Source organism: Castor canadensis, chromosome 12, assembly GCF_047511655.1.
Source record: "Castor canadensis chromosome 12, mCasCan1.hap1v2, whole genome shotgun sequence".
Lineage (NCBI taxonomy): Eukaryota > Metazoa > Chordata > Mammalia > Rodentia > Castoridae > Castor > Castor canadensis.
Genome location: NC_133397.1, coordinates 54788501 through 54811492, shown reverse-complemented (window position 1 = coordinate 54811492; position 22992 = coordinate 54788501). Strand labels below are relative to the sequence as shown.

General features: G+C 34.3%; 1 protein-coding gene across 12 annotated transcripts in view; it reads left to right on the top strand.

The window, feature by feature from the left end:
* Window positions 1-22992, top strand: part of Wdpcp (WD repeat containing planar cell polarity effector) — a 373249-nt gene that overhangs the window by 242242 nt on the left and 108015 nt on the right. For 11 of the 12 annotated variants that reach the window (XR_012439708.1, XR_012439707.1, XR_012439706.1 and 8 more), the window contains one exon: window positions 4833-4935. Coding sequence is in view for 9 of the 12 variants with exons in the window: in XM_074049846.1 (XP_073905947.1) it covers window positions 4833-4935 (103 nt within the window). In the remaining 3 variants the exon portion in view is untranslated. Of the gene's footprint in view, window positions 1-4832; window positions 4936-6508; window positions 6619-22992 lie in introns of those variants that run through there. The other variant, XM_020161670.2, reaches the window with a different exon arrangement.

Here is a 22992-nt window from a genome sequence, read left to right as displayed (position 1 = left end):
CTTGCTTTCAGTCTTAACAGTACTTTATCCTTAGTCTTGCTCAGCTTTATTGCATGTCCTTCTTTTCCTCTATGTGCTAGCCCATTCAGACAAAGGATATGCAAATGAAATGCATAGCCATGTAGTATTTTGTTTTCTCAATTCATTCAGAATGTAATATTTTCCAGAGGTTTGTGAATGCATGTAACTGTATAAGTCTAACATTTAAACTAGATTCCAAAGCTAAAACTATCTAAAATTTTTAAAAAAACATAAAGTCAGAAGACAGGCAATTGGAAGGTGATATAGATAACTAGAAGTCTCTTATAAAGTGGAGCCTAGAATTATATGGAGATATTCGCTACTGCATTTTACTTGAACAGTGATGAAGCTCACAAGTGGATCAGCAAGTGAATAGGCTAGTGAGTTACCAACACAAAGAGTAAAAATATTAGATCATCATGGTAGCAACATATTAATTTAAGAAGTGTTAATGTTTATCCCTTCAAATTAACATCCTCTATCTATTTTAAAAATAAGGGGAAAAATCACAAAAGTAGTTGAAAAAATAGAAAGTGAGACAGAAAATGTTCCAGAAATAATTTGTGAGGAACCAATCTTTAAATCAACACTTACAACACACACGCACACACACACACACACACACACACACACACACACATATTGCCCCCCTTTGGTTTATATTTCTATACATCAGGGCTCTATAGTCTTAATATTCACTAAAGTAAGTCTTGAATATTCTTTACCATTTGTTTTGACATGCATTATAAGATAAACTTGTCAAGTTCCATGAGAAAGCTTGAGGGGGTTTTGGTTGGAATTCCACTGAATTTTATAAATTATTTGGGGGCAGAATTGATATCTTTATGATGGATTGTCTTCCCAAACATAAGCAGGTCTATACCTGTATTTTAATCAGGTATTTATTTATGTCCTTCAATAATGGCTGGTAATTTCTTCTTAAACATTTGCATTTTTTGTGTGTTTTCAGTGAAGAATCAAATACAAATTGTACTAGAGAACAGAAAACCAAAACAGCCATCTAACTCATTCTATAAGGCTGGTATAACCTTGATATAAAAAAGATTAATCCAAGTAAAGAAAGTCTTACAGTTTTTTTGTTTTGTTTATTTTTTTGGTGGTGTAGGGTTTGAACTTAGGGCTTCACACTTGCAACACAGAAACTCTACCACTTGAACCATGCCTCCAGCTCTTTTTGCTCTGGTTATTTTGGGAGATAGGATTTTGCTTTTTGCCCAGGTGGGCCTATACCACGATCCTCCTATTTTATGCTACCTGATGTTGCTGGGATGACATGTACACACCACCACATCCAGCTTTTTTTCCTGGTGAGATGGCCTGGAACTATGATCCTCCCCAGCTTAGCCTTCCAAGTATCTAGGATTACAGGAATGAGCCACTGGCACCCAGCAGAGGTTTGTTTGGTTTTTTTTGCAGTACTGGGGCTTGAACCCAGGCCCTATACCTTGAGCTACTCTACCAGCCCTTTTTTTGTGTGAAGGATTTTTTCAAGATAGGGTCTCCTGAACTATTTGCCTGGACTGGCTTTGAACTTCAGTCCTCCTGATCTCTGCCTCCTGAGTAGCTAGGATTACAGGCGTGAGTCGCCATTGCCTGGCTCTGTTCAGAGTATTCTTAATTAAGAATGTAGATCCCTAGCCAGGTACAGGTGGTTAATACCTGTAATCCTAGCTACTCGGAAGACAAAGATCAGGAGGATTATGGTTCGAAGCCAGCCCAGGTAAAATAGTTGGGGAGACCCTATCGAGAATACCCAACACAAAAGAAGGCTGGCAGAATGGCTCAAGATCCTGAGTTCAAACTCCAGTACTGCCAAGAAATATTAACATACTGAAGTTTGAACTCAGGGCTTCATGCTTTGTTAGGCAGGTGCTCTACCACTTAAGCCATGCCCCCAGCTCTTTTTTGCTTTAGTTACTTTTCAGGTAGGGTATTGCATTTTTGCTCAGGGCTGGACTTGCACCACAATCCTCCTAGATATGGCCTCTCGCGTAGCTGAAATCACACATGCACATCAACATGCAGATTGTGCCTATTGAGATGAGGCACTCTAATTTTTTTTCCAGAATGGCCTCAAACCATGATCCTCCCAGTCTCTGCCTCCCAAGTAGTTCAAAATTTTAAATATTAGCAAATTGAATACAATAGTGTATATTTTTTAATTTTTACTTATTTCTTCAGTGAATACCAGAATCGATTATGAAAGTATTTTGCCACTTTTGAATTATTAGAGGAAAACCACCTTTTTATTTCAATTGATGTATATTTAAGTTGCTTCCAGTTTCTCATTGTTGTAAACAGTACTTTAATCACTAGTTGTGGGCATACATTATCCTTTCATTTCCTTAGGTAGATTTCTTGAAAGACTATGGGAATTTTAGACTCATATATTGTTAAAATATGGGCCCAGAAAATTTTTTCTACAGAGGGCCAGATAACAAATACTACGTTTGTAGGCAAAAAGGCAAAACTGAGATTATTATTATACAGGCACTTATCTTACAGCAGAGAAAGATTTCTGTAAATCTTTATTGATTAAATTAAAAATATAAAATTGAGTTCATTGAGCACAATTTTTTGTAACCCATTTGCTAGTGCTGATATACAGTGAGATTTTCCAAATTTCCCCTTTGCGAATGTCTTCCCAGATATATAGGTAGTGCTAAATACTGGTATCAGTGCATGAGCACATGATTTTAATTGAGCATATTCACAGATTGGAAGGCATTTTTAGAATTCTATTAGCTAAAAGGCTAGAATGCCTTTTAGCATGTCATTACATTGCAAATCACTTCCAATTAAAGTTCCTCAATTGCACAGCTAAGTGGATTTTGGAATATGGAAATTTTCTTTATATAATCATAGAGGTCTGAAAAATGCTGCTGTAGTTTGAAATTAGAATATATTGCTGGGAATTTGTGTAGGAATGAAGATATCACTTGAAAAAGACTTTTGACAGTGTAGGCCTGACATTACGTGCAATTCAAACAATGTTCTCATCGAAATGACTCTATCACAGTATGTTTCATATATAAGCAATGTTTTGCCTTATAATTTTAGCTTGAATCATTTTCAAATCTGCAACAAAATCTAATTCCAGAGCCATTCAAAGTTCAATAACAGTAGTTGAGCACAGTTTTTCCATCCATTTAAAAATGTAAAAACCATTCTTAACTTGAGGACTATACAAACACAAGCTAGGTTTGGACCATTGGCCGTAATTTGCTGACCCATGCTCTATCAAATTTTTGTTTGCTTGGTTGGTTTTGATTTTTGAGATACGGTCTTGCCATGTAGCCTCATTATGTAGTTTGGGCTGTACTCGAGCTTAGAATCCTTAGCTTCTCCAGTGCTGAGGTTACAGGCATGAGCCTACAAAGTCTTAACTAATTATTTCAAGTGAATGTAAGTGACTATTTTCCTAAAGCTTTGCAACCAGTGAGTATCATTAACTTCTCAAACTGATCCAATTTGAATGTTAACTATCCTGATTTGATCATCATGTACTGTATACATGTATCAAATTATGACACAGTACTCCATACATTTGTACAATTAAAGAAATCAGAAATTGTGTTTGTTCAATTTACATTTATTTGAATAACAAGGTTAAATATCTTTTCATGACTACAGGCCATTCAGAGTTATTTCTTCACCCTAAAGTGACTGTTCATTTTCTTTTTCCATTTTTATTACAGTAAAGTTTTCATTCCAATAATTCAGGGGTTGTTGTATACCTAAAAGAGTCTGAGTTCATTTTAGTGGTTCTAACTATTTGCTCAGTATTATTTTCCACTGGTGTCTCCCACAATCCAACACTTCTTCCATTCTTAAAGACTTGCTATTGCCTGACAGAGCTGTATTTCTCAGGCTTCTCTGCATGTATGCACCAAATGTCATTCATTCTCTATTACCTTTTCTCATTTTTCCCTCCTAGTGTAATTACTCACCCTTCAAACTTCAGATCAAAGACCAGTTCCTTTCTTTGGTTCCAACCTGTGCACATATTTGCCATAAAATTGATCACACTTTTTATTTTTGTACTTAATTGTTGGTTTATAATTGTCTGTCTCCACTGGACCCAAGGTTTCTTAAGACTGGTATTGTAATTGATCTGTATACTCCAGAACAGTGCCCAGTACTTGTAAACACTGATTATTTGTTGATTGAATGAGTTAAAAATATTAATAGTACTAACAAATATATCTCAGGCATATAAAAATAAAAAACAATTCTGAGTAATATCCCCTGTATAGAGCTTGGCATAATATAACACACAATTAAATTTTGAAGGAGCTCCCTCAGAGCTGAATGCAGTGACTTGTGCCTATAGGACAACTACTTGGGAGGCTGATGCAGAATCCCTTGAGTCTAGGAGTTTGAAACCAGGCTGGGCAACATAGTGAGAGAACCTGTCTAAAAAAAAAAAAAAGAAGAAAATTCTCTTAGATATTAAATTCTCACCAAAGAAAATAGCAAATAAAGTTTTTATTCCCTGATAAAAACTCAGTATGTCAGTTTATTTAAAGTGTGTATTTTCCCTTCACAGCATAAAATAATTTAGTCAAATAATTGCTGTTAGTCACAGTTGTTGTCTCCAATTTAAAAAATATGCTTGTGTTGGAAAAGAATATTGAGAAATTTAAAATACAAAATAATTTAAAATACAAAACTCATTGGCCATGTCTGTTTTTTAATTTCAAAAGTGAGGTTTCTTTCTTTCAAAACCTCCTTTGTAACTTGACTAAGATTCATTTTGGTTAATCTTTTATTTTCCTTTATTTCCAAAGGATATCCATTACTTTGCCCTAGATAAGGGTGAATTGGCACTAGCTGAAGTGGCAAGAAAAAGAGCTAGTGACATTGACGCAGAATCAATAACCTCTGGAGTTGGTAAGAATTAATGCTGTTTTCTTTTTTTAAAAGTGCTTTTTGTTTTAATCAATACTTACTCCGTATCATTTCTATTTATGTTTGTAGGGCATGGTTGGTTAATTTGAATTACTTTCTTTGTAAAGACAATGCCTTTTAAATAAAGAATATTGAGCCTTGATAAATAGTACAATACTGATGAACAAGTTGGAATTTTTGTGACAATTGATAACTAGTGATTTTGCTATAGTTTACTTTTTGTTTAACAAAAAGTAAAAGGATATTACTCTTTTCATGATACTTTTGAGGAAAGAGCTTATTATCATCAGTGCTGTTATAAATCAACACAGAAACTTATAAACCATTATTTATATGCGAACATGTTTTACATATATATACACACACACATACAGATATGATATATATATCATATATTTTAATGGAATTTCACATGGGAATTCAGGTTTAGGGTGATTTATTTTTGTTTAGAAGCTAGTAGAGTCACTTTACAATGTAGTATTTCAAAGAAGACAGATCAGAAGCCTAGACTGAATCTAAAACCTTATAATATAGAAAAATAAAAGGTTTAAAAACACATTATAATATCAACATGAACTTCCTTTATGCTAAACTCAGTTTATCGAATGTCACTAACTCTGCTAGTACTTGGCCATCACAATTCCTATTTCTTATGGTATTTCTTATTTCTGCATTATACAAAGGATTCTAAAGACTGTAATAGAATTCATTTCTCTATGGAATTCCTAGAAACATGAAGGTGCCCACTCTTAAGTGCTTGACAGTATTAGAGCAAGCCTCTCCACTGATGGGTCATCTTATGCTTTGTTCTTGTGATAATGTTTGCAGCCAAAGGGACCAGTTCTTAGCTTATCTTTGACATTGCTACCATAGATTCCCAGCCTTCAAGTTGGTACTGAAGGGTCCTCAAAGCCATGCCACCACAGTAGCCCTAAATCTGCATACCAGAACTGATAATTATTTACCAGTCAGAATTCTATTCTTCAGTCTTCCAAGAGAGTTGCAAGTTGAACCCAAAAGGTGCATAAATCATTTTAAAATCTCCATTCCTAATGGATAAGGACTATTCACTTTTAATACAATGTTAGATAAGAACTTTAGTTAGTGTGTTAATTGGCTTTATCATCCATGTAACCAAATACCCGACAGAAGCAACTTAAAAGGAGGAAAGACTTAGCTCATGGTTTCAGAGAGTTCAGTACATGGTCACTTGTCTCAGAGCCCATAGTAGGATAGTTCATCATGGTAGTAGAAACATGGGACAGAGGTTGTTCACCATCTGGCAGCCAAGAAGAAGAGTGGAGCAGTTCACATCACCATGGACAAGAAGCAGAGAGTGAGGAAGGGACTGGAGACCAGTTATAACCTTCAAAGGCACACCCACAGTGACCTCCTTCCTCCAACAAGACCCTCCCTGCTTAGGTTTCCAGAACCTCACAAAATAGTACCACCAGCTGGAGATCAAGTGTTCAACACATGAGCTGCAGGCACATTTCATATTCAAACTGTAACATTATATCTGGTTATTTACTAAGACTAATGTGCTTCCTTATAGTAATACTGCTAACAGCAGCTAATATTTAAGGAATGTCACTGTGGGCCTGACACTCTTTTCAGTTACGGATACCAACTAATTTAATCCTCATCACAACTCTATGAGGTAGGCACAATTTGTATTTGTTGTGAGAAGTCATTTTTTTTAATTTTTAATTTTTTATTATTTGTATGTGCATACAATGCTTGGGTCATGTCTCCCACCTCCCCCCACCCCCTCCCTTACCACCTACCCCACCCCCTCCCTCTCCCCGCCACCCCCTCGATACCCGGCAGAAACTATTTTGCCCTTATCTCTAATTTTGTTGAAGAGAGACTATAAGCAATAATAGGAAGGAAGGAACAAGGGTTTTTGCTAGTTGAGATAAGGATAGCTATACAAGGAGTTGACTCACATTGATTTCCTGTGCATGTGTGTTACGTTCTAGGTTAATTCTTTTTGATCTGCCCTTTTCTCTAGTTCCTGGTCCCCTTCTCCTATTGGCCTCAGTTGCTTTTAAGGTATCTGCTTTAGTTTCTCTGCGCTGAGGGCAACAAATGCTAGCTAATTTTTTAGGTGTCTTACCTATCCTCATATCTCCCTTGTGTGCACTTGCTTTTATCTTGTGATCAAAGTTGAGAAGTCATTTTTAACTAAATGATGAATCCATACCATGTTAATAGGAATTATGATGTCATATGATGAGGATACAAATATTCTCCCTATATCTTTAGCCATTTAGGAAAATACAGCAAGATGTTAGTTCATAGCCAATTTATGGGAATTTTCCTTACCCTGCCTTTCTACCAGGGTTTCAGATATAATGATGGCCATCTTTGCATTATAAGTACTTATTTGAAGGTATTAAGGATGGAAGAGAATATGAAGAAATTACTACAAAATTTTAGAAAGATGAAGAAATTCCACTATTCACCAAGATGCATTTTGTGCCCTGTATATTCTCTGATCAGGTTACTGTGGTCTGCTGATAATTCCTAGCCAGAAAGTTTAGTGTTCCCCTTTTCTGCTTCATTTCTGCCAAATGCCTTTTCACTGAAGCCCTGTGATTCCCTTTTTCTCAGCTCTTTGATCCAGATTACTATCCCTTGATAAAGATTCCATTGTATTGACATTAGTAACTAGCCAGAGGTTAACCTTAAATGTATGTTCTACCCCTCTGTTGTTGCAGAAACTGAGTGACTCAGTCAAACTCCAAATGGATTAAGAAAGAATCCCTAGTTGCCTCATTGTGCTCTCTGCCCAGCTCTTCATTACTGTCCATATCATGCAGGGAAAGCTAATTTCTCTCAGATCCCTCAATTAATTCACTGTTCTCTCAAACTTTTCCCAAAGCAAAAAATGATTAAATCTTTGGCTTTCAAAGGCACTCGTTGATGTAAGCAAGAGGCCAATTATATAAGATATCAAGAGTATTTCAGTAGTTTAGTCTAAATGGGAGAATCTGTTAAAAATAAAAAAAGAAGTATCACACATAGTTGCTGTCAACACAGTTAAAAGCAAGAGTTGCCAAAGGAAAAGTTGTATGATGATAATCTGAATAATTTTGTGATTTTTAAACTTTTTATTGAAATATAGCATACATTCAGAAAAGTGCATATATCATAAGTACATGACTCAATGAATTTTTACAAAGTGAACACATTCTTGCTACCAGTGTCCAGGACAAGTAATATTTTATCAATACCCCAGAAGTTCTTCCATATCTCCTTCAAGGTACTATATCCAGGCCAACTTTCCAGACTATTATAATACTATTGATTAGTTTGGCTTTTTCTGTAAACTTTAAATAAATGGAATCATATATTATTTTGTGTTTGGCTTTTACTCAACACTATCAGTGTGAGAATCTTTTATATTATTGCAGGTAGTTGTAATTTTTTTTTTTTTTAAAGCTTGGAATCCAAGCTGTATGTATGCTAAGCGCATGCTCTGCCACTGAGCTGTACTGCTAGCCTCTAGTTGTAATTCTTTCATTTTTATTGCCATATAACAGTATTATAATATATGACAAATTACAATTATGTTAATTCTACTTTTGATGGATATTTGGGTAATTTCTGTTTTTAAATATAATTTGTGAAGTAAACTATATATACTATTATGTATACAAAGTACAAATTTGCAATGTTTGTTTGCCTACCTTTTTAGTTATTTTGTGTCTTTTTCCAGCTGTCTTGTTTTCTGGTATATTGCTCATTTATATAGGATAAATCATACAAAGTGCATTTCAGTCAAACATACTAATGTTTATGTAGTTTGGTAGGGGAAAAAGTGATAGTCAATTTTTACATGACACATATATCCATATGCTTAATGCTTATAAAACATAAAATTAGGTTTACTAAGTGTTTGATAGTAACAGTAAGAAACTTAAAATATTCTTTCTCACCTTGCTTTTCAGTACTATATGCAAATTTTTATTATATTGCTTATTAGTATGACAAGAGATAGAGCTAAAATGAAGGAAATGAATGGAATGAGATTATGGATGTAAAATCATTTTGAAAAAAAATACAAATACTATAAAGCAAAAGCTGGTATTTCCTTTATAGTGTAATTATAAGTGTAAATGAAGGCAGTGTAAATTTTGTTGACCTATATTGAATGCTTGGTGATTTTTAAGCTACTTGATTATTTCAAGTATTTCTGGTCTCTAATTGTCTAATCTCAGATGTTATATGGTGTTAAATGTCAGAGATAAACTTTTAAGAATTTACAAAAATGGCTGGAGCTGGATATTATAAAATGTTCTATGGTAAAACTCTGAATATGGACTTTGGCACCAGACTTATTACTACCAGTTGTAAGATCCTGACTAGGTAACTTACCTTCTGTTCCTCCGTTTCCTCCTCTTCAAAAGGAGATGATATTTTTAGTACCTGTGTTGTGAATTATTATGAGACTATGTTAGTTCATTCGTGTTTTACACAGTATTTGGCAGATGTGAAAGCATACTAATGATTAGCTACTGGTATTGCCTTTAAAAATCAAAATATGATTATAGCAATAAACATTCTTGAGTGGTAAGACTTTATTGGTTCTTCTTGATTAAACCTTAATTCTTTCCTATTTAAGTTTTAGCATTCTTTATTAAATATGGAATTTAATAAGTAATTTGTGTCAGGAAAGTAATAAGAAGGGACATCCAATAAGATTTTCCTTTAAAGATTATATTTTTATAATTGTGTCATTTCCAGTATCAGCCTGAGAAATTAGACTGACATCAGTCTGTACTATAATACAAACTAAAATAAAATCTGTTCTCTTGCACTTTTATCCTTGGTGTAGAACTTCATTGGTGGTATATCAGTGATGTTATAATGCCAATTAAATATTAGGTATGAGACATTCTAAGCTGTCATAAAATAAGAAACCACAAGCTATAGTAACTTAACAAAGAACTCTGTTCCCTTCTTAACAGTCCTGAGATGTGTCTGAGGACTGGGAAAACATGCTAGTTATTAGATTATTAGGATCCTTCTCTGTGTTGCTTTGTCATCTCTAAGGCATAGCGTTCATTTACATCATTGAAGATGTGCATCCTGGTCTACAGGAAAGAGGGAAAAGGAGGGGGGAAAATTCCATTCTTGCCCAGGGTACAACCCAGGAGTTGTTATGCATCACTTCAGCTTTATCCCATTAGGTAGAACCTGGCCTTAAGGCTACACTAACTGTAAGAACGTCTAGGAAATATCTTTAGTGGAGTGATCATGTGCCCAGCAAAGCACTTGTTACTATAAAAACAAAAGCCACTCAAGGGGACAGCTAGCAGTTCATCTCTTACAATGAAATTCAAAGAATACTGTTTAGAAAAAGAAAAGAAAAATGAGAAACAACTTCTTTTATATAATCCATATATGCAGATAAATGGAAATATAAAAGATATCCCAGCTGAACTTAATGTGACTGTAGCATTTGCATATTATGAGATTCTTCCAAATGCATTATATTTCCAAATACATTTATTATATATGATCTTTCAGATATTCTGCTATAAAAAAGCTGTAGCTTTATGTTGCCATCTCTTTTTAAAATATATTTTAAAATTCTGATATAAAAGCTTATTTATGCTTAATGGAGAACTTCAAAGACCATAATATAAAGGCCATAGTATAAAGATAAAGATAATTCATTTTGAACCAGAGATAACTGATAAAATTCATGTGTTTACTTCCTCTTTTTTCTATTCATGTATTTAATAAAATTGGAGTCATTGTTTATCTTGCTTTTCTGAATGGTATGTCATCAGAATAATCCCAAATCATTAAAACATCATTCAAAAGCTTGATTTTAGTAAGTTTTGTCCTTCCTAAAATGACTTTTTGGTTTTACTAAAATCATGGTCTGTTGTAAATGTATATAGAAATTATACCCAAAAGATGATACATGGATGAAGGTAAAAATTTGCTCTTAATTTAAGTTTATTCTAAAATTAAGCTTCAAAAGAAGTTTTTCAATTCTGCAATTAAAACTGGGCTTAACTAACTTCTATCCTGTGCTTGAGAGGTTACATTATTTTGCCTGTTTGACATGGGAGATGTATTCATGCTATCCTACTTTTGACTCCACTTCACCTGTCTTCCTTTATCATGACATGATGTCAGTTTTGATCTCTACCTTCCTACCTCTCGGCATCATTGCCTAAGGACATAATTCTAAAGCTTTCATAAACATAAGCACATCAAAGACTACTAACTGCTTTGCTTGGCTACAGAAGTCTATACAAGAGTGTATTACTTAAGAGATATAAGGTTTTCAGTTAAATTCCCAAGAATGCAATGATCATATCTTTGTTCTTTTCTTTGTGGTAAATAATGTTGTCAGTCACAGAATGTGATGTATTAAATAATACCAATTCTTAATTACCATAAATAATGATTTCCTCAAAGTTTGGTATTTATTTTCAAGAGAAACTTTTCTATCACCTAAATATTTAGCACATCTTTGAGTTCTGAAATATTGGGCCCTTATATTCTGAAATAAGGTGTTAACAGTTCAGAACCCCTCTAGTCACAAGCTGACAGTTACTAAGCAAGATAATAATGTAATAGTGCTTTCCTGTAGGGAAAGGTGCAAACAAACTATTTAGGCTGTTATTACCCTATTTTATCTCTCTCTTTTGGGGGGAGGGGGAACGTTATACTGGGGATTGAACTCACAGCCTCACGCTTGTTATGCAGGTACTCTGCCTCTTGAGCCATGCCCAAGCCCTCCTTGTTGGTTGTTTTTGAGGTAGGGTCTCGCTTTATGCCCGGGAAGACTAGATTATGATCCTCCTATTTATGCTTTGCAGCATAGCTGGGATGACAGGTAAGTGTCGCTGCGCCTAGCCATTTTTCTCCTTTTGAGAAAGGAGTCAGATGTCTCCAATTTTCTCTGTTTTATTAGTCAAAATAGTAAATTATGTTGATTTGAAGGAATCTTGCTTGAGGTCTCATATGTAAGATCAAGAATAACTAATGAAACCATAAAGTTAAAGAATAAGTGGTAATATATGTCAATCTGACTAGTCTGAAGTATAACAAATATTTTATATCAATAATCCCACAATTTCCCATTTACAAATGAGGACACAGCAACTCCCAGTGTCAGAGGCAAAATTTAAAATCATGCCCACTGGACTGCAAACTGCATGCTCTGATCACTTTGCCATTCTGCTTTTTATTTGAAGTCTACTGCTGTTTACTATTCCTTGCTGCCATAATATTGCTTGTTACTGACTTTAATTAGAGCTTGATTTTAAAAAGTTTGGTATAAATAAGATAGTAAGAAAGGTTCTCTTAGTTCTCTCTGTTTACATATTATACTAAAAGTATAATAAAAGTGAGTGCTTTCACCACTCACTTTTTTTTTTTTTCACCACTCAGATACCACTGTGCAGGAAAGTAGCTTTGAGCATTGTTTCAACAATCTCCGTAATACCTTTGTGTGTTAAGAAAACAGGTTATGTTACTAATGTAGAACAGAATACTTTTTACTATAGATCTTGAACTAAGTGGCTCCTTTACTTGTGAAATGGGAAACTCATGCAATTCTTCCAGAACTAAAGGAAACTGAATTATTCATTCAGTGGATATTTTGACTTAAAGCTACATTTATAAAATATTTAAGAGGAGTAAGCATTGTTTAGTAAATTTGTTTACTACAGCCAAATAATTTACATTGCTAGAGATAGGGGTGTGTGCGTGTGTGTGTGTGTGTGTGTGTGTGTGTGTGTGTGGTGTGTAGGGTGATTACTTTTCCTAAGTCAGAAAAATTCTTTATTCTTATATTACCTGAATGTCTTTCTGGTTGCCTCAGTAACCACAAATAAAAGTGTTTGGAGCTATTCTATGTCATTTAGATCTTCATAATGCTTTTTTTTTAATATAACAAATGGTATTTTAAGCTCCACAAATACTTCCAGTACAAGTTTTCTGTTAAATTTCTATTCATTCTTTTTTGTTTTCTGACTAAATTCCACTTGTACTAGTTACTATGTTCCATTTAAAACTGCTTCTAAGAAGGAAGTAAAACAAGTTTGTACTCATACATTCATATTCAGAGAGAAGACAGAAGATAAAATGTGAAAGAGAAACATACTGTTGGTAGCAAAACTCTTTTCTTACCCAGAACTAGGTGTACTCATAAATGTATATAATATATAGTGATATGAAGAGATGATTATTTCATTATTTTGTGGAAATTTACATTTTTGCCAAGTTAATAATCTAGGTATTTGAAATGCATTCATTTAAGCAGAAGAAATTATTGGCAAATATTTTCCTGTCAGGTGGTATGCATACTAAGTTTTTATAACCTTTCTTCTGTTCATTCAGTGTAAGGTAACTTGATGTGACAGGATGTGACATATCACAAAAATAACTTAGGTCAGGAATTTAAAGAAATTTTCTTGAAAACAATACCTTTAAAAAGGATTTAAATAAGTAATACTTTAAAGATTAATACAGTGAATGGTCATTTTCCTATTTCCTACCAATGAATTGAGTTCAAGTGTTGAAATCTTAGGAAAATCTTACTTAGTAAAAAAGGAAACCCCTAGCAATTGGGGAAGGGGAGGAGTCTTTAGGGTCTCTGGGTTAAGAGTATCATCCAGTAGATTTAGGTATTTAGAGTTCACCTATCTCTTTGTTGATCAAACAATTCAAGAGATAAATCTGTGTTTCCTTCACCTACTTTTTCTCTACAGTCCACAAACTGTCACCACAAACTCTAGGCCCAAAGCATGAGGATCCCACAACTAGTATGGGTAGATGAGTTGACCATAAAATTTGCTTCTGGAGTGTCAAATTTTGTTTGTATCATTGGAAAATGAGTAAGTACTTATTAAAGTAAATGCTAAAGTATTAACATCATTAGAGAGGTGTACATATTATAGGTGTTTAACTCAAAGAATTTTGAGTAATGTACACACCCATATGGTATCCAGATCATAAAACTAAATTTTACTGGCACCCTAAAGGCTCCCTCATCCAATTTTCTCATGTCCCCAAAGGATAAACACTCCTACCTTTTAATACTATGAATACTATGATTTTGAAGATATTCATCTATCCTTTTCTGGAAATAGGTACACTCTATAAATGTATGTACTATAGAATGTACAGAGATGACTAGGTCTTTATGTATGGAGTATTATATATTTCACTTAATACTATGTTTGTGAAATGCATGCACACTATTATGTCTATTATATTCCATAGTTTATTCATGTTATTACTTATGGACTTTTGGGTTATTTCTAGTTTAGGGATATTGTAAATTCTCCTGCATGACCTTTGTAAATTTACCTATTTTGGGGGGTATAATTATCTAGGACTTGAATTACTGAATCTTGATGCATACATATATTCAGCTCTGTTTGACTGTTGTGCAAAACACACAAGCTGAAACCTCCATAAATTGTTCCAGAGTAGCTTAGTAATATTCTTACTATCAGGATATGAGTATTCTGTTTCAACCCCATCCTTGCCAACATGGTGTTCCCTCACCAATGACTACCACCGTTTTTCTTTTTCTGGATGGTATACAGTAGTATTGCATTGTTCATTTAATTTGTATTTCCTTAATGACTCAGGAAGTTTTACTATATTTTTACATATTTGTGGGAAATTTGTGTAAATCTCTTGTGAAGTACCCTTTCAAGGCTTTTGCCCATTGTTCTATATTCAGTTCTATCATTTTTCTTATGCTTTCCAGAAGTTCTTCATCTACTCTTTCTACAAAACTTCAGCTGAATGCATGGACTGCACATATTTCCTCCCACACTTGGATTACCTTTTTTCTTTTTTAAATACTATCTATTACTGAACAAATGTTCTTACTACTAACGTAATCCAGTTTACCCATTTTTACTATCTATTACATTTTGGACACTGTTTAAGAAAACTTAAACCATATTCCAAGAAGCGTTTCCTGCTTTTTCTTTAAGAGCTTAGTTTTTACCTTTCACACTTGGATCTATAATCTACCTGTAAGTGATTTTCATATACACTGTGAGGCAGGGTTTTAATTTTTTTTATGTCTTTAACCACATGGGTATCCAAATGACCCAGCACCATATATTATAAAAGATTATCCTTCCCAGTCTTTACTATACTATGACCTTTGTCATAAATCAGGTGACCATGTATATGTGGGATGTGTTTCTACATTATTTGTATCCATTTATCTATTCTTACATCAGTATCACTGTTTTAATTGCTATAGATTTGTAAAAGGTCTTGATTTTTGTAAAATTTCTATCTGTGGTTTTTCAGAATTACCTTGGCTATTTTTGGTGCTTTGCATTTCCATTTTACAATTGTTAACACACACACACACTAGTGTAGGCCTAAAAAGACACCTTACCAAAGAGGAAATACAGATGTCATCACAAACATGCAAACTAAAACAAGAAAAAGATGTTATTACATCATTATTAGGCTGGCCAAAATCTAGAACACTCACAACACCAGATGCCGATGAGAAAGTACAGCAATGAGAACCCTGATTCATTGCTGGTGGGAATGCAATAAGTAATATTGGCAGTTTCTTACAAAACTAAACTTGCCCTTACCATAGGATCCAGCAAATCCTTGATATTACCCAAAGGAGTTTAAAACCTGTGAACACATAAAATCTTGCACACTAATGTTTATTACAGCCTTAAATGCCAAAACTTGGAAGCAACCAAGTTGTCTTTCTACAGATGAATGGATAATAAACCAGTACATCTAGACAATGGAGTATTATTCAGCACTAAAAATAAACAAGCTATCAAGCCACAATGCAACCTTAAAAACATATTACTGAGTGGAAGAAGCCAATCTGAAAATACTCATGCTGTATGATTTCAACTGTATAACATTTTAGAAAAGGCAAAACTACAGAGACAGTAAAAAGATCAGTGATTGCCAGGGGTTTGAGAGGAAAGAGGAATGAATAGGTACAGCACAGAGGATTCTTGGTTTGATGAACCCTACTCTAAATAATACCATAATGGATAAATGTCATTATTTGTCTAAACCCATAGAATGTACACCAAGAGTGAACCCTAATTTTAACCATAATTCTGGGTGACATTGATGTGTAAATGTAGGTTCATCAGTTGTAACATTGAGATTGATGTTGATAAGGGGGAAGCTATCCTTGGGTGACAGCAGGGGATATTTTGGGAAGTCTCTATACCTTCTGTTTAATTTTGCCATGAACCTATAACAACTCAAAAATAATTTAGGACTGGGGGTGCGGCTCAGTGGTAGAGCACTTGCCTAGCAAGCATAAGGTCTTGGGTTCAATCCCCAGCACCACCAAAAACAAAACAAAAATTTTATAAAAGATAATTTGGGAATAAACATGTGTCAGGATTTTGGGGTTACACTGAATCTGTGAATTAGTTTGTGGAGTACTGCCATCTTTACAACACTGAATCTTCCACATGCTGTATATATGCTTACATTTATTTAAGTCTTCTTTAATTTTTAATAATGACTTACATTATTAGAGGTCTTGAATATCTTTCCTTGTATTTAAGAAACATGCTATTATAAATGGTATATTTTGTGATTTGTCTTCTATTGTTTACTTATGTTTGAAAAATACATTTTTGTATATTGATCTTATGCACAGTGACAAAGTAAAAAGGAGACAAGCAGATATATAAAACAGCAGTACACTAGGTGACTCAGGAGAAAGAGGTGGGAAACTTTGAATGAACCTCAGTTCCAGAAGTCTTTATTGTTTGTAGCTCCTTTATTGCTTGGCTACTTTGGCTACTTTGGTTCCTTGAAATAGAAAACATTAACCACACCACAGTGGTCTTTGTCTCCCATGGCCCATCCCTGGGCCACCTGTGAATTTATTTTGATTATCTGTTCACACCCTTGCTATTCTGTAGAATGGTGTCATCTCTTGACTGTTCTGGTGGTTTCTGATTGAGTTTTGCACCTGGAACCCAATGCGTTATAGAGGGTCCAATGATATTATATTCCTCCAGAGAGGACTTCCCTTTACTCTGCTAACTAGAAAGAACTAAAGGATAATCATCACTTTAGGACAATCTAAGACTGGCATAAATTAAAGCTGGGTGTAGTCCTGGGATAATTCTGTCTACTTCTGATCTCTGACCTCTCCTGTACCTAGGGTGTTTATATTCATACTTAGACACGTGGTAATTGAACACTTAAATTTTTTTAAGCCAAATTTCTACTCATTCTCTGAGGGAACACCAACATACTTCCAGTTCCTCCATGCTACTCTAAAGCAGAATTTAAAGATTTTCTTTTTTTTCATTACAGTCTTTTATCTTTTTTCTTAATTTTGTTGAGAAATAATTTTTATTTTATATTTTTATAGGATACATTATAATTTGATACATGTATAAGATATAAAACTAAATCAGCACTTCCATTTCTTCAAACATTAAGAGAATTTTGTGCTCTTCTAAGTCATTTTGAAATATATCATGGATTGTTTTAACCCTATTGTGCTATAGAAAACCAGGACTAATTCCTCCTGTGTTTTGGTGCCCCTTATTTAACTTTTTTCTGTCCTTCTTTCCCACGGATGTTTATAGTCTCTAGTGACCACTATTCCTTTCTTCTACAATAGCAATTTTTTATTTTCCATAAATCAGTGAGAACATGAGCATTTGTCTTTTTGGGTCTGACTTACTTTACTTAAAGTAATAATCTCCAGATCCATCCATGTTGTTCTAAATGACAGGCTTTCTTTCTTTTTATCACTGAATATTATTCCAGTGTGCATATATAACACATTTTTCTGTATTCATTCCTACACTGATAGACATTTGGTTGATTCCATATCTTAACTATTATGAATAGTGCTGCAATAAACATGGGAGTACAAGTAACTCTTTGGTGTAATGATTTCATCTTCTTTGACTGCATCACCTGTAATGCAATTGCTAGATCACATGGTAGTACTATTTTTAGTTTTTTGAGGAACCTTCTTGTTTCATAATGTCTATACTGATTTACATTCACATGAACAATGTATAATAATAATGTAATAAATAATAATAATAAATCCTCACCAGCATGTTATTTTTTGTTCTTTGATGATAGTCATTCTATCTGGGGTGTGATTATAACTCATTGTGATTTTTATCTGCATTTTCATAGCGATAAGTGAAATTGAGCATTCTTATATTAGTGGCCATTTGTCCGGATTTTTAGCTCATTTTTTAAAAATTGGATTATTTGGGGTTTTTTTTGGGGGGTGTTCAGCTTTTGTGTTCCGTATATATTCTAGATAAATAAAAAGTTTGCAGCTATCTCTTCTGCTGTGCAGAAACTTCTTAGTTTGATATAATCCAATTTGCATATTTTTACTTTGCTTGCCTGTGCTTTTGGGGTCCTATCTAAAGAAATTTGTCCTATATTTTCTCTAGTAGCTTAACTTCATAGTTTCAAGTTTTACATTTAGGTCTTTGCATATGTATATCCGTTATCAGCTCAATTTATTGATGAGGCTTGTCCTTTTCTACACTGTGTGCTCTCCGCACCTTATCAAAAATCAGTTGGCTGTATGTACCTGAATTAAATTCTGGGTTTTTTATTGTGTTCCATTGGTTTTTATACAGCTCTGTGATATTTTGGTTACTGTAGGTTTGTAGTATGTTTTAAAGTCAGGTATTGTGAACCTCTAGGTTTTTTTGTTTCTGCCCTTAGAATACCTTTGGTTGTTCTGGGTCTTTTGTGCTTCCATATGCATTTTAGGATTATTTTCTCCATTTCCATGAATAAAGTCATTGGTATTTTGATGTGAATTACATTGAATCTATACCTTATTTTGGGTAGTATGGTCATTTTAACAATATTCTTCCAAGCCATGAACACGAGATACAATGCATGCTACGCATTACTCTACCACAGAGGCTACATCCTTAGATGTCTTTACTTTTTGACATTTCAACTATAATGTAGTGGTGAAGGTATTTTTTGGTTCAGTCTAATTGGGCTACTTTTGTATCTGGATGCCCAGATCTTGACGATTTGGGAAGTTTTCAGCTATATCATAAAATAGGCTCTCAATGCCTTTCTCCCTTTCTTCCGGAATTCTCATAATGCAAGTATTTGTTCACTTAATGATGTACCATAAGTTTCTTAGTCTTACTTGGTCTGACTAGGTGAATTCAAAAGGCCTGTACTCATGTTCAGAAATTCTTCTGTTTGTTCTACAGTGTTGTGGAAGCTCAAGTATAATTTCTGTTTCATTGGTTGAAGTTTTTAGCTCCAAGATTGCTAATTGGTTCTTATTTATGACTTCTCTTTGGTGAATTTGGTGAATTTATGAATTTGGTACTTTCTCACTTACATTTTCCCAGGAACGTGAACGATTCCACAGCCCTTTTCCAGAAAGCCAAGGTTGAAGTTGCAATTTGCTCTTTTATTTTTTTCCTGTACCTTATTCTTCCAACTCTCTGTGATATTTAGGATTCCTGTCAGTTACTTGCTAATTTCCAGAGTCTCCCCTCAATTACTGTTCTCAAAATTCAGTTTTTTCTTTGTTTCCCCAGTTCTTCTTTGTGACAGAGTTATTGCAGGATGCCTCTATTCAGTCATCTTGGCTTCGTTTTATCTTTTAAAAGTAACTTAAAAAATCACTTGTATAAGTTATACAACAGTGTACCTCCCAGCCCCAGCACACCAATAAAAAGAAGAAATAAAATAGAGAAGATAAAAAAAAATAAATAATTGCTTGTATAGGTTGAGTCTACCTCATGCAAAGTGAATTCAGAATCCAGAATTATTTCAGATTTTGATATTTTTTTGATTTTGGACTATTTGCATATACAAATGTAAATGAGATATTTTTGGAAGTAGGACCCAAGTCTAAACACAAAATTCATTTATGTTTCATATACACCTTATACACACAACCTAAAAGTAATCTTACACTTTTTTTTTTTTTTTTTTAGTACTGGGGTTTGAACTCGGGGCCTAAACTTTGAGCCACTCCACCAGCCCTTTCTTTTGGGATTTTTTTTTTTTTTTTTTTTGAGATAGGGTCTTGCAAACTATTTGCATGGGCTTCAAACTGTGATCCTCCTGATCTCTGCCTCCTCCAAGACTAGGAATACAGGCAGGAGCCACTGACACCCAGGATCTTAGACTCTTTATTTGAGACATGGTCTCACTATGTTGCCCAGATGGCCTCAAACTGGTTATTCTTCCACCTCAGAAGAGAGGATGCATGTATTTGCAGGCATAGTCCACTATCTCCAGATTGTACAGTATTTTAGTACAGCTGAGCTTTATTGTGAACAGTCACAATGTTCATGTGTGGCACGCTCCACCAGTGGCAGCATCTCAGTGCTCAAAAGTTTTTGCATTTGGGAGCATTTCAGGTTTTTGAATTAGGGAGATTTGACTTATGTAAAACAAAGTTGACTTTTCTGGAGAGATAAAATTCATAGAACATAAAATTCACTGTTTTAAGCCATTTTAAAGTATATAAGACACTTTAGATTTTAATACGTGTCAATAACATTTTGTGCAAGATTGTAATTATCCTTAGATGACACTGTATGTGATTTGTAAATTCTATAGTGACTGTATTTTAATAGGTAATAAATCTACAATTAAAGTAATGTGAGCATAATATACAGCAATTATTTTTTCTAATGATCTGGCCACTTAAGAAATGACTCAAAAAAAAGATGTCACAAAATTCTTGTGCCAAATTAGATCTTATGTAACTATTCATGCAGAACTCATTTCTTATGAAAGAAAGCTTAGAAGCTTATTTTTTCCCAACTATAGCACAATGGTATCATAGTAGTTATAAGAATAATAAGCCTAATTAAGAATATAGAAAAATGGAAAAATATGAAAGAATCATGTCAGTCTCTACCAATAAATGCAGTAAGCCCTGAGAACAGAATTATATACAACTCCACTGTCTCCCAAACTGATCTATAGTGAGGAATGTTTTCATTACTTTAAAGAAATTATTAGACTAATAAACCATTATTATAAAAACTTTCATTATAAAAATTAGGACAGTAAGTCAAAGTCCTCATATTTCCTTCCCTCCAATCCTAGTCTCCAAGGTCACTACTATTATTAACTCTTTGTTGAGTTTTCTAGAAATTTTCTTTTAAACATATCAGAATCAAATACGTATTTGTAATCTTGGAAGATTAGATCAAGCTAGATATATTGTTCTTTACTCTGCTTTGTTCATGACTTCCTTCTCCCTTGTTAGTATAGTTGGGTCTGATGGCACCAACAATACCAATTTTAAAAACTCAGTATTTTGTTTTATTTTGTGTTTAAGTCAAAGAAATTTCCATGGGAAAGATTCTTCCTATTTGGTCTCAATAATATTATGAAGCATTTATCTTGTTTTTTGTTTGTTTGTCTGTCTTTGGTGGTATTAGGGGTTGAATTCAGGGCTTTGTACTTGCTAGGCAAGTGCTTTGCTACTTGAGTCACACCCCACACCCAGCTCTTTTTGCTTTGATTATTTTTGAGGTAGGGTCTCACTTTATTCCCAGGCCTATCTGGACCATAATTCTCCTATTTAGCTTCCCACCTAGCTGGAATGGCAGGCACATAATCCTCCTATTTAGCTTCCCACCTAGCTGGAATGGCAGGCATTTATCACTGAACTCAGCCATTGGTTGAGATGGTATCTCCCTAACTTTTTGCCTGTGGCCTCAAACTGTGATCCTCCCCTTCTCTGCCTCCTGAGTAGTGAGGATTATAGGTCACTGATGGCTACGATGAATTTATCTTGATAAATCCACTGAATTAGTCAAAAGAGACTACTTTATGCTTTTGTAGCAAACAATCCCTCCAATCATTCCAGTAGTCCCCCCAAATAAGTTTATTTCTCTTGGGATAAATCCTACATGAGTTGTAAAAGAGACAAAAAGTTAATCTATTCTCCTAGGAGCTCAAGTTATTGAGACTCTGCCATCTTATAGGCACCTCTGCTGGCCTCTTGAAACACTGCTGCCTGAGAAGAGATCGCAGAAAAATTTTGCTTCAGATGGCCTAATCTAACTGCCAGAGGGTTGAAAATAGTCTTCCATATGTCCAAAAAGGATGGAAGAATGAGATACTGGTAAACTCTTTCATATCCATTTAATTTCAAAAACAATAAAATAAGATCTAGCCCAATAGTCAACTAAAAAGAAAATGTTATGTAAACAAAATTATGAATCCTGCAGTTGACAGATATAAAATTAGGCATATATAGCAACATCCTATAGTTCACTCACTGTAACACAGTTGGGTATCGCATCTAATGTGAGTTTCCTCTCAAACTGCCACCTGCTGGTCAGTGGAATGGGGGTAAGGATTACTATTAAATTCTGCCCACTTAAAAATTTATTTCAATCTGAACATTCATCTGTATGATTACACATTTTCTGTAATCCTTAGTTGCTTATATTTCCTGTATTTAAGTCTCTTTCCTTTTCCTGGTTTATCTACAAAATTAAGCATCTGAACACACAGGAAAGAGAAGAGGGGTTTATGCAACATGTTTGTCTGGGGCAAAGTCTTTTGTTGCCATTGCTTGCCATGTGTTTACAGTTGCAGTCTTGGCTAATATAGTTTATAGTTTGATTTCTCAATTGGTTTTTCCAAATCCATGACTCTAAAGTTAACTTGGACTTACCTTGGTGTCTCCTAATGTCCAAAACTTCTCTGAAGTCTGGCTATGACTCCTACCAAGGGCCAATATAGCTTTGCCATGAGCACAGTCTTTGCAGCCAGACTACTTTGGTTCAAATTTACATCTGCTACATCCTATCTGTGTAACCTCAGGTAAGTCATTTAACCCCTCTGGGCTTGAGTTTCCATATCCATACAATATGGGTGAAAACAGTATACTTCACCTCATTCATGAAGTATACTTCAGTCCATTCATGTTGGGTGGACTAAATGAATTAATGTGCTTGAAGTGCTTAGGAGTGCTTGGTACCCTATAATTACTAAACAGATGCTGGTCATTGCTATTACTCAACT